Below are 12,465 nucleotides of genomic sequence, written 5' to 3' on the forward strand. Positions count from 1 at the left end.
GCGTTTCATTCAAAATAGTCAACAGGGTCGCAAGAAGCGTGTGGAAAAACCAAGGCGCAAAATAACTGCCCATGAACTGAGAAAAGTCAAGCGTGCAGCTGCCAAGATGCCACTTGCCACCAGTTTGGCCATATTTCAGAGCTGCAACATCACTGGAGTGCCCAAAAGCACAAGGTGTGCAATACTCAGAGACATGGCCAAGGTAAGAAAGGCTGAAAGACGACCACCACTGAACAAGACACACAAGCTGAAACGTCAAGACTGGGCCAAGAAATATCTCAAGACTGATTTTTCTAAGGTTTTATGGACTGATGAAATGAGAGTGAGTCTTGATGGGCCAGATGGATGGGCCCGTGGCTGGATTGGTAAAGGGCAGAGCGTCTGACTCAGACGCCAGCAAGGTGGAGGTGGAGTACTGGTTTGGGCTGGTATCATCAAAGATGAGCTTGTGGGGCCTTTTCGGGTTGAGGATGGAGTCAAGCTCAACTCCCAGTCCCACTGCCAGTTTCTGGAAGACACCTTCTTCAAGCAGTGGTACAGGAAGAAGTCTGCATCCTTCAAGAAAAACATGATTTTCATGCAGGACAATGCTCCATCACACGCGTCCAAGTACTCCACAGCGTGGCTGGCAAGAAAGGGTATAAAAGAAGAAAAACTAATGACATGGCCTCCTTGTTCACCTGATCTGAACCCCATTTGAACCTGTGGTCCATCATCAAATGTGAGATTTACAAGGAGGGAATAATTATGCACAGTAATAGTCACCTGCACACACAGATATCCCCCTAAAATAACTAAAACTAAAAACAAACTAAAAACTACTTCCAAAAACATTCAGCTTTGATATTTTTTTGGGTTCATTGAGAACATGGTTGTTGTTCAATAATAAAATTATTCCTCAAAAATACAACTTGCCTAATAATTCTGCACTCCCTGTATGCATATGCATAAAGGCAGAAACCACCTGTCTCGTCTGACAGGCTTCTAAAAAGTAATAGCAGCTATAGTTTGAGATTACAAACATCACCGGTCATGCACTGATGTTCAGTGCATTGTGCAGGAGACCCTTTGCAGCTGTGTTGTTATCATCACTAGGTGGATATCCAGCATCTTCTCCATCTTTCCCTATCTGCTTTCATCTCAGAGCTTTTTAATAGTTGTGATTAATGTTCGACACTTAGGACATCTGTGGTTGGTGGACTTGAACCTATCCATGCAAAAGGGGATGAGGCAGCAACCAGCCACACAGCTGCGAAAGAAGAAACAAGAAGACACTTAAGTGACAACTAGCCTGGAAGCTGTGTAACGGTGACAATAACACTGGCTAGACAAACAGAAACAGTCCAAATCTTTCAATGGTAAATCTGGAGGAGACTTTCATACCCTACTAAAGCTGTCATGATGCACACCAGCCATGTCACACTGCTGACAGAGGAGAACGTCTCTGTCATGATGAACTGCCGACACTCGGGGCACTGTGTCCTGCACGGAGCTGCCGGGAGCTTGTCCAGCTCCAGAACCACTTCAGGGGCTGTGAAGGGAAGCAATGCATGACTGATGATTTATTTTATAAAAACAAAACATCCGTCTCTCTCGTTTTAAACTTGGACAAACTGTTAAATAGTTTTCCACAAAAAAGAAAGAAAAACACACATGAAGGTACAAAAATCAGTAGCATGAAGTCGTATTTGATCTGCAGCTAAGGGAAAATGCACTCAAGAAGGCCCGATCCAAGCACAAGTATCTGCATGCAGTCCTCACCACGAGTGTGGTTTTCATTCAACTTTTCATTCTTTTATGTTTTACAGGACAAATTTCCAAAAGTAGCTCACCTGGGATAGTAGGCGGAGCCACAACATAGACAATATTAGAGCCAGGAGGAGGAGGAGAAGGAGGAGCAGCAGAATCTATATTCTCTTTGTCTGTGAAACTGACCACTAACAAAGAAGAACAAATGTGGTTAGCTGCGTAAAGTGTGCTAGATTTGCCATAGCAAACTGGGACTCACCTTTCTTGTGCTGTTTGTTTTTGGCGGCATTGAGCATGTTGTCGTAATTTTTCTGGAGCTCGGACTGTTTTTCATTCAGTTCCTTCAGTTTCTCATCGATGCTCTCAATCTCCTTCTGAGTAGAGACTGCTTCCTCTGATTATAAAAACAAAACAGTAACCGTACAGAGATTATACATATAGCGCAACTTGCTTTTATTCCTCATGGAAAATATAAAAGACTGCAAACAGCCATTACTGTCACAGAAGTTGCTTGAGTGCTCACCTGTTTGTCCAAACTCAGCTCGATTCCTCAACTCTTGAAATATGCACAGAATGTTTTTCCTCTCCTTCAGTTGTACCCTTTTGAGTGAGAGACGTTTCATCTCAGTGGCTATCTCTTTTAGTTCGCTGTCCAAATCCATGGCAACTGCTGGAAGGACAGAAGCAGAAGAGAAAGCGTGATCTTATTTAATTGCAGACATTGTTTTTGGACCGGTTAAGCATATAAAATGTTACTGTGAATCAAAGATTTACAAATGTGCTTCTTTTCTAAACCCCACATTCTAAATGAGATGATTGCATAAGAGAGTGCATGCATTTATCTTTGTCTTTAAGTTGTAAGAGGCAGAAAATAGTAGAAATCCAACTCCCTGTTTATTCCTACCGCTTTCTTTTTCACATAAAGTTGTTAAAATGACAATGATTGTGTAATTTTATTTTATGGAAGTCAGATTCCATGATTATCCTAATCATTTTTCATATTGTATTTGTGGTAGTTGTTTTTACGTTTGGTTTAAAAATACAGAATAATTGTTCTCAATTATGCCAAAAACATGTTACCTACAGCATCTTTAAGATGGCTCAGAGACTTGGAAGGCTCTTCTAGCATCTTATAGCTTCTAGCATTAGGTAAACCTGATCAACTGCGAAACACAAATATCTAACCAGCCAATCGTGCGAACGCAACTCAATATGTTTAGGCATTTGTGCAAGACAAACTGCTGAAGTTCAACCTGATAGTCAGACGGGAAAGAAAGATGAACGTGACGTGCTTGTTGGTGCCAGACGGGCTAGTCTGAGTATTTTAGAATCTTTTGATCTGCTGGGATTTTTCCCAAACAAACATCCTTAGCGTTTTCAGAGAATGGTCCAAAAAAAGGAAAATATCTTACTTATGTCATCAATAGAAATGCCCTGATGATGGTAGAGATCAGAGTAGAATAGCTAGATTACTTTGAACTGACTGGAAGGCAACAGTAACTCAAATAGCTACTCAAAACATATCAACATATCAAACCTTTAAACAGATACCAGGTGCCACTCCCATCAGCTAGGAACAGGAAGCATGTTGTGGAGGATATTCTCTTGATGCTCTTTGTGCCCCGTAGTTTAAATGACACAGTACACTTGAATATTGTTGCTGACCTTTTATGACCCGTCTTCTGATTGTTGCTTCCATCAGGGTAACACACCATGTCACAAAACTCAAATCACCTTAAACTAATATCTTGAACATGAAGTTTTCTGCACTAAAATGATCTCCACAGCCACCTGTGCTTAATCCAGCACAGCACCTTTGGGATATTGTGGATCAGGAGGTTCACATCATAACAAATCTGAAGCAGCTTTGTGATGCTATCATGTAAACATAGACCAGAATTTTGGGGAATGTTTCCAGCACCTTGTTGAATCTATACCACGAAGAATCGAGGCAGTTCTGAACCCAAAAGGGGTCCAAAAAGTGATTGCCAGTATTTAAGCTGTTGTAAATAGCTCGTTGGCTTATAATCTGTCACACATATCTCTCATGAATGATATTTAGTCATTTTGAAGCAGAAAGAACATTTCCATCACAACATAAAGACTGCAATCAGTTTTTTGGCAAAGTGACTTTTAACAGTTCTATAAAGATATTTTAACTGGCAAAAAAGACTGGACTGATTATAATGTGACTGATTATAATGAACACAGCGTAGGTACAACAGTGCAGGGTCACGAGAATACTTGCAAAACAAATAAATTTTATATAAATCCCCTCCATGAATTTACCAGTATAACTATGGATATTAGACAAAATGCACATACAAACATCAGCAATCACTTTTTGGCACAATTCCCAGGACCGAACGTTATTATAGTTAACTGACATGTAACTAAAAACTAAAACCAGATTTTAAAAATCGTAGTTAACTACAATGAAAGTCAAAACAAGACTTTTGGAATAAAGAATTTTGTGAACTTAGAAAACTACATACAATAAAATAAAACCATTAGTTTTAGTGTTTGCTAGTTTACTTTAAATAAATAAAAACTGTGGACTATAATGTGCTGGTGATGAAGTTCATATTCTTTTAATTCATTCCAACCATATTTATTTACATATATGATTTGCTTATCTTGTTCCCCCTTCAAATATTTAGCACGAGATCAGCAACAAACATGCAAGTTTCAGGCTTAACAAAACAGGTGCACCGTGTTTTGGCTTTAACAGAACACTCTGGAATTTACTTCCTCTTACCAAAACGTTTTTAAAACTATGTATGTATTGGACTAAATATTGTTAGTTTTTTTCTAATTCTGCAAATACCCCTTGTAACTATTTTACAAATAAACTATAGAAATAAAGTTTATTACTACTGATATGAAATAAAAAAGATGCAGGACATGAGTTCATCCAGCATGTAGTCAAATATGCTGCTTTCTCTGAATCAGATAACTTGGTCACAATCATTAAAAGAAACATGGCTTCTCAGGTCTGACTGGATGCTTAGAAAACAAGCAAAAGATCTATAAAACAGAAAGAGACACGGACGCTGATGATTGCGTGTAATCGTCTGATCAATCGTATATAAAACAAGTTCAAATAAGTATCCAACTGCAATGATGCTCCGCTGTAACATTTATCTAACATCTCAACTTATAACCTCATAAAAATCTATTTCACCATTATTTAATGGAAGATATCTGCTTTACCTTTTTCTGTTCCTGCCGTATCGTGTATATCCTGTAACACTGGTACTGGTTCAACAACAGCAAACTGTTCTCAGGGAATATTCAAATCATCAGGTTATGGTTATAACTTTATATGCAAGCCTAGGAAAACAGCTATGTTATTGCACAGGTATGCAAAAGTCTCTAGACCCCATCTTTTTATCTTTTGCTAAGAATATGGGGATTTACACACGTGCACAAACACAGTTTGCAATGTAAAAACTATTCTGTACAATTTTAACAAGCTTGAAAGCCAATAGTTGGTTGGCCTCTTTATTCTTCAACACATTCTGAACTCTCTTATGCAAGCTTTTCAGGAATAGTTCTCCAGGATTTTAAAGGACATTTAAAGCTCTGATCACACACTGCTTCAGTAATGTTGAGGTGTGGGCTCTAGGGAGGCCAGTCCATAGCTGACAATGTGCCAGTGTGTTTTTATTTTTAATGCACCGGCAGGAAAAGCATACCATGCTGAAAAATGAAGCCATTGCCAATCAGTTGCTTTCCTCTTGGTATTGAATGGTAGGTCAAAGTTTGGTGGTAAGTTTGGGGCGATCGTGGCTCAAGAGTTGGGAGTTCGCCTTGTAATAGGAAGGTTGCCAGTTCAAGCTTGGACAGTCTCGGTCGTTGTCTCCTTGGGCAAGACACTTCACCCGTTGGCTACTGGTGGTGGTCAGAGGGCCCGGAGGCGCCAGTGTCCGGCAGCCTCGCCTCTGTCAGTGCGCCCTAGGGTGGCTGTGGCTACAATGTAGCTTGCCATCACCAGTGTGTGAGTCCTTAGGGACTAGCAAAGCACTATACAAGTACAGGCCATTTATTTTTCTGCATTCTTTATTCCATCCGTTTTCACAGGATTCCCAACAACACTCGATTAAATGGAGCCCAAAATATAACCCTGCTTTATAGATGTTTGTAGAGACTCACTCTTCTACTCCTCTCTTGACCTCCTCTGTACACACTTAAGATGGTTTGAACCAAAACTTTCAAATATGCATTCATCACTCTATAAAAGCACTGTTTCCACTGACTTTAAGTAGAATTCTTGTGGAAATTTGCATACCTCAGCCTTTTCTCCTGGTCCCCCTTCCTCAAGAATGACTCTTCGACAGCCACCCTGCTTCAGCAACCATATTATGGACCGACTGAAGGGCCAAATGTATCTCTCAGGTCCTGAGTCAGGTCTTTGCTGGATTTGTATTTGCATTTTTTTTTTCAGATTATGTTTACCTGCTGCATTTCTTCTTTTGGCCTCCACTAATGTTTTTTAAGGACATGCTGCACACCACGGTGAGATATGCAAAGGTTTTGGCTAGTAGCTCTTTGGAAATCACCTTCATTCACAAAATACTATTTATGCCTGTGAAACTTATCTGACCATTCTGCAGACTCTAAATAAGAAAGTGGAACATATCATGTGTTTTGTGACAGGTTGCCAGTAACAAAGTGCCTAAATATCACATTCAAGTGGTTCTTTGCTTGGATGTCTGAAGTGTGTAGATAGATACAACGCTGGTTCATACTTTGGGTTAGGTGTCTTGTTTGTGCTTGAATGCTTCATAGCTCAAAGGTACAAGGACTGGAATGAAAGTAAGTAAGAAAGCATCCAGTGTCCAAAGGCAAACAAATACCTTTAGAAAACCTGAAGAACTATAATGACTTTAAGAAGTACAAGAAAGTCTGGCTTCTTTAAAGCAAAACTGCACACTGGAAACAAAAGAGACAACTTATAAATATTTTATTTACATGAAGCCTCTTTGAGAGGCTAAAAAACTACAACAATGTTGTTTTTAAAGTTATTTTAAGAATAAAACGCTGTGAGCACGAGCACACACGAGGACTGCAGCAAACAGTGTTTTTCGTGGTTTACTTTTTCCTGAGTCTCTTCATGAACGTCACTTCATCTCTGTTCCTGATCCCATAGCTGAAGATATACACAAATGAAAAAAGAAAGGGAGGGGGTGAATGGATAATAAGCGTTATCAACACTGTTAAATAAAGTGCTAACTTGATACACTTACTCTTTAAGCCTCATCTTGTCATCTTCGAGCTTCTCGCCCTGAAATACTAAATGATACGTCCTCCAAACATATCTCCTGGAAACACAGAACACAGGGAAAGAGTAAAAATAAGATTTTTTTTAAACATGCCCTTTTTCATTCTTGTGTTTGTGAGTGTGTTTACCAGCTGATGTGTTTCACGCCGCCTTCACGTTGCTGTTTTAGCTCCATAAATCTGCGAATAGCCTTCTTCAGATCAAGAACCGTAGCATTTTGCACCACCACAATCGCTATGAGGAAAAAAAGCAGTTTGTATGTTTTGGATTTTTCTGATTTTTTTTAATCAGAAGCGTATAAAAGGCTTTGCGAATTTAAAAAGCATGTAAACGGAAAACAAGGCCGCTTCAGCACTTACGCATCACTTCACCGTCTGCTTTCAAGACTCTTACAGTCATCGCCTGGCCGTACTCCAAAGCAATCTGAGAGTTGACCTCCTCCAGAGTCACCTGAAGATAGATATTTTTTCATTTTTTTGTCGGCACATAAATTCACTTGGTCTCAAAAACATGCAGGGAGTTCCTGGATGTTCATAGTTTAGTTTTAGTTTAGCTTATACTTAATGTTTTGATCTATTTAATTTATTTTTGAGTCATACTTCTAAGAACAAAAGCCGAACGGTTTTCTTTTTAGCCGCTTCCTAGTTCTTTGAGCCTATATAATATGGAAATTAATTTTTGAGGTTTTTCATTTAGACAAAATAAAAAAAGCAATCTATGCAGCACCAGTTTAGCTGGTGCAGGTAACAGGTCCAACAGGTAATCTGCAAGATTGAATGCAGAGGCAGAGGTCAGATTCCAACACAGCCCTTAGCTGCATGTCTTCCTACGCTCACTGGCTCTCTGCTTTCCTGTCTCTTCGTCACTGCATAACATAATGACAATGAGAAGCCCCCAAATAATGTAAAAAAAAATTGCATTAAAAATTAACCAATTTATGCTGGTCTTGGGCTTTTATGACATCAGTTGGAGACATTTCCCAGTGGACTGAGTCCTTTTGCTCTGCTGTGAGGAGTCTGCTCTACCAAGGATATTATTGCGAGCAGTTGTTCAGTCAAAGTGTACAGAGGGATACAAAAGGTGGAAAGGAGTGGAAAAGAGAGAAACGCAGTACCTGAGTAAAAAACATCAGCCGAAGCACAGGTTTCTTTTCACACTGTTGAAGCTTTTGTTCGATGTCAGTGAAAATGTGGATGTGTTCAGTCTCACCCTGTATGTCATCTCATCTTGTATTTTTAGACTGTAGGCAAATTAGTTTCTGTGTCTGGCCTTACATAACTGAATTAGATTTTCATGCCCTTAGGATTTTATATTTTGGCACATGTAACACAGGAAATTCCCAACTTTTGGGAAAAATAAAGTCCCCTTGCAGGAATCTGCTCGTTGTTTCAAAGTGCAAGAGAGGAGGCATTGTTAGGCTTTTTATTGCGCAAGCAGCTTGAAGAGCCTGCTGCAGGTCCTGAGAACAACTGGAAATGCTGCGATGTTCCACTTCAGCCTGTGATTTTTAATCTTTTTTACATTTATTTTTATTGCATTTTGTTCTGTATCATTATTATTATTTTTATTATTATTCACTGATCAGACCCCTATAAAATACTGCTATGCCGACGACTTCCAAATTTACTTCCCCCTGAACTTGGATGTCTCTGACCCACTACAACCTTTGTTCAGCTGTCTTCGTGATGTTAAAGTTTGGCTATCAAAAAACTTTCTCACTCTGAATGAAAATAAAACTGAAGTAATTGTCTTTGATAGTCATACCCCTCTGGGTCAGTTAACAGACACCCTTGGTCCTCTTGCCAGCCATCTATCTTGCACGGTAAGAAACCTTGGAGTGTTTTTGGATAGCTCTCTTAAATTGGAGAAGCAAGTGTCCTCAGTGGTAAAAACTAGCTTTTATCAGTTGTGTTTAATATCAAAGGTGAAGCCCTATATTCCTTTAAAAGTACTTGAAAAACATATTCATGCATTTATCACCTCTAGACTGGACTATTGTAACTCTCTATACATGGGCCTCCAACAATCCTCCCTCTACCGCTTGCAGTTAGTTCAAAATGCTGCTGCACGCTTTCTAACAGGTACTAGAAAGTATGATCATATCACCCCAGTTCTAGCTAATTTGCACTGGCTGCCTGTCAAAAACCGTATAGATTTTAAAATTCTTTTGCTTACTTTTAAAATTTTAAACAATTTGGCACCCAGTTACCTGACTGAACTCCTCCGCTTGTATAACCCCAGGAGGGCACTAAGATCATCTTGCCAGATGCTCATAGAACAACCTAGATCCCAGCTGAAGTCCAGAGAGACTCTGGAATAGTCTCCGTGCTTCTATTCGCACTTCTGAGTCTATACATTCTTTTAAATCACGTCTTAAAACTCATTTTTTAACTTTGGCTTTTGGATCAAATTAGTTTTAACTATCATCGGGCCTGTTTTATGTCTTTCACCCTTGATATTTGTTGGTGTGTTTGTTAACTCTTAATTTACGTAAAGCCTTCGATACAATAGATCATTCTTTACTTTTACAGAAGCGTGAAAGGTATGGTTTAAGAGGTGTTATACAATTTTGGTTAAATAGTTACTTGAACAATAGGTTCCAATATGTGAGTATTAATAACATGAAATCTAAGCTTAGAAAAGTAACTTGTGGAGTTCCGCAAGGATCTGTTTTGGAACCTAAGTTATTTTTACTTTATATAAATGATATTTGTACAGCCAGTGATACTTTAAAATATGTGATATTTGCTGATGACACAAACTTATTTTGTTCTGGAAAGGACATAAAGAAATGACTGAAAACAGTGGAAAAGAACTCATGAAGTTAAATAGATGGTTTGTATTTAATAAACTATCATTGAATGAAAGTAAAACAAAATTTATGTTATTTGAAGGAAGTAAAAGTAATATTAAAGTAAAACTGAATTTAAATAATGTTGAAATTGAAAGAGTATATGAGACAAAATTTTTAGGAGTAATTATTGATGATAAACTTTGTTGGAAGCCCCACATAGAACATGTGAAACAGAAATTATCCAAGTCTATTTCTATTCTTTATAAAACAAGAGATTCTTTGAATAAGAACTGCCTTTATTTATTGTATACTTCCCTTTGTTTGCCTTTTATGACCTATTGTGCGGAAATTTGGGGGAACACATACAAAACATATTTGGATTCAATTTTTAAATTGCAAAAAAGAGCTATTAGAATAATAAATAAAGTTGGATATAGGGAGTCCACCAACCAGTTTTTTGTAGGATCATCTATGTTAAAATTCATGGACATTATATATTCCAAAACTTTAGAAATGATATATCAAGTGATGAAAAAGAATGTTCCAATTTGTATTTTAAGTATGTTTAAACTAAGAGATGGAAAATATGATTTGAGGTGGTCTTATGTGTTTGAAATACCTAAAGTAAGAACCAGTGTTAAGTATAGATGTGTGTCAGTTATGGGAGTGAAATTATAGAATGGACCTAATGATGAACTGAAGATGTGTTTTTCTTTGTCATTTTTCAGGAAGAATTTAAACATTTGTATCATACAAGGTTATAGAAATTTGGTTTGATGATGTAATTTCTTGATTTATCATTGATTTCTTTTCAAACTGTTATATAACTTATTTATCAACACCATTTATTTTCTAGGTTAAGGATTTGATTATTCCTATGGGGGTAAAGGATAGGATAATTATAAGCCACAAGGCTTCAGCCTATTCCTTTTTGGGTTACTGTTTGATTGAGTACTTTATGTAAATGATAATCTGTTGTTGTTGTTGACCAAAATAAATATTTCACATTCATTTCACATTAATCTCTTGCTGTTTTTTTGCCGATTGTTAAGCACTTTGATCAACCCTGTTGTTTGTAAATGTGCTATATAAATGAATAAACCTGAACCTGAACCTACAGTGTTGAACAACAGGTTGTTACGGCATTTTTGCTAGTTAAGCATACGTATTTAAGATTGAAACACCAATCAGACAAAACCAGACACTAGCGTCTTTATACACTCACTGGAAATTTTGGAAGACAAGCCTTTTCAACTTCTACAGATACTTCTACAGATACTTAAACAGCCACGGTAGCAATTAGGCATCGTGAAGATCAAACCAAGAATCAAAAGGATGAAGAAAAGTTACTTTTACAGCAGCATGTTGGCTGGTTTGAGTATTTCAGAAAGTGCTGATCTACTTGGATTTTACCATACAACTATCTCCAGGGTTTACAGAGAAAAAGAGAAAATATCCAGCGAGCGTCAGTTCTCTACATGAGAACCAGTGATTTGATGAAGCCAGAGGTCAGATAAGAATAGCCAGAATGCTTCAGTAACTCCAACAACCGTTTGTTATAAACAAGGTATCAGAAGAGCATCTTTGAACATGCAACACATCAAACTCTGAAGCAGGCATCCTACAACAGCAGAAGACCACACTGGGGGGGGGGGGGGGGGGCGACACTCCTGTCACCTAAAACCAGGAAGGCTAAAATTCACACACTCACTAAAACTGAATAATAGTAGATTGGGAAAATGTTGCCTGGTCGGATGTGTCTTGATTTCTGCTGTCTTGATTTCTGTTGCAATGTGGGGATATTTTCTTTGCACACTTTGGGATGTTTAGTACCAGCCGAGAGTCGATTAAACCCAACAGCCTATATATACCCCCTACTATTGCTGACAATGTCCAACTCTTTATGACCACATGTAGCCATCATCTGAAGGCTGCTTCCAGCAAGATAACAGCATGTTACAAAGCTCAAAACATCTCAAGTTGGTTTCTTTAACACAACAATGAATTCACAGACACCAGATCTCAGTCTGGTGTCTGTGACAGGCACCAGATCTCAGTCCAACATAGCACCTTTATGATGGATCAGGATACTAGGAGTGGCCGGTGAGTGTATACCAATGGCTTTGTAATAAGTCATTATATGAGGTGATGTCTCTTTTGACCATAAATGCAAATCTCTTGTCTGTATGTATGCGATGCACATGCGCATGTTCATGTAGTGTACGGAGCACCTGAATCGGCAGGTCACAGAGCAAAGGATCCTGCACGAGTCGAGCAAGTCCTTCCTCGAAAATATCCAAGATTTCTGAATGAGGAAGAGCGTCCTCATCTTCCTCCTCTTCGCCTTGAGTTGCTGTATGTGTCACATCTTCCTCTTTTACCTCTTCTTCATCCTTCACTGATTGTCCTCCTTCTGCAGCTCCAGCAGCAGCGGTACCCGCTCTCTGCTCCTCCTCCATCACCGCCAGCTGCTAAATTTACTCAACAGACAAGCAGCTTAACAGGCAGTTTGTCGACTTAATTTATAACTTTGGGGAAAATATACTTTTTAATGGAAACTAATTTAACTAGAAGCCAGTGGAAGTAAGTGCGTCCGTCACCAATAATAACCGGGCGAGGAAATGGGGCTCAGAAAACA

The 12,465-nt window shown here is 38.6% G+C and overlaps 2 protein-coding genes across 2 annotated transcripts; both read right to left on the reverse strand.

The window, feature by feature from the left end:
* Nucleotides 1-746: 746 nt before the first annotated feature.
* On the reverse strand, nucleotides 747-4,988 carry LOC309704425 (uncharacterized protein). Its single transcript, XM_082529560.1, has 6 exons — nucleotides 4,963-4,988; nucleotides 2,273-2,419; nucleotides 2,009-2,143; nucleotides 1,833-1,937; nucleotides 1,384-1,531; nucleotides 747-1,249 (listed from the first exon to the last, which is right to left on the reverse strand). The coding sequence occupies exons 2-6, from the start codon at nucleotides 2,409-2,411 to the stop codon at nucleotides 1,141-1,143; spliced, it is 636 nt and encodes a 211-aa protein (XP_082385686.1). The 5' UTR covers nucleotides 2,412-2,419; nucleotides 4,963-4,988; the 3' UTR covers nucleotides 747-1,140.
* Nucleotides 4,989-6,445: 1,457 nt separating this feature from the next.
* snrnp25 (small nuclear ribonucleoprotein 25) lies at nucleotides 6,446-12,464 on the reverse strand. Its single transcript, XM_082529562.1, has 5 exons — nucleotides 12,059-12,464; nucleotides 7,393-7,483; nucleotides 7,162-7,267; nucleotides 6,999-7,073; nucleotides 6,446-6,901 (listed from the first exon to the last, which is right to left on the reverse strand). Exons 1-5 carry the CDS (start codon nucleotides 12,284-12,286, stop codon nucleotides 6,844-6,846), a joined length of 558 nt encoding a protein of 185 aa, XP_082385688.1. The 5' UTR covers nucleotides 12,287-12,464; the 3' UTR covers nucleotides 6,446-6,843.
* Nucleotide 12,465: the final 1 nt, after the last annotated feature.

This window comes from Aulonocara stuartgranti (genome assembly GCF_965226115.1).
Source record: "Aulonocara stuartgranti genome assembly, chromosome: 4".
Classification (NCBI taxonomy): Eukaryota; Metazoa; Chordata; class Actinopteri; order Cichliformes; family Cichlidae; genus Aulonocara; species Aulonocara stuartgranti.

Bases quoted from the DNA above. Each gene is read 5' to 3' on its own strand.
- LOC309704425 (XM_082529560.1), bottom strand. From the start codon at position 2,411: ATGGATTTGGACAGCGAACTAAAAGAGATAGCCACTGAGATGAAACGT. The intron at 2,144-2,272 runs GTGAGCACTCAA...TTTTATAATCAG, and splicing joins AGCTGAGTTTGGACAAACAG to AGGAAGCAGTCTCTACTCAG. The intron at 1,532-1,832 runs GTGAGCTACTTT...TTCCCTTCACAG, and splicing joins GGCTCCGCCTACTATCCCAG to CCCCTGAAGTGGTTCTGGAG.
- snrnp25 (XM_082529562.1), bottom strand. From the start codon at position 12,286: ATGGAGGAGGAGCAGAGAGCGGGTACCGCTGCTGCTGGAGCTGCAGAA. The intron at 7,484-12,058 runs GTGCTCCGTACA...ATCTATCTTCAG, and splicing joins TCTGTGACCTGCCGATTCAG to GTGACTCTGGAGGAGGTCAA. The intron at 7,268-7,392 runs GTAAGTGCTGAA...TTTTCCTCATAG, and splicing joins AGCAGACGGTGAAGTGATGC to CGATTGTGGTGGTGCAAAAT.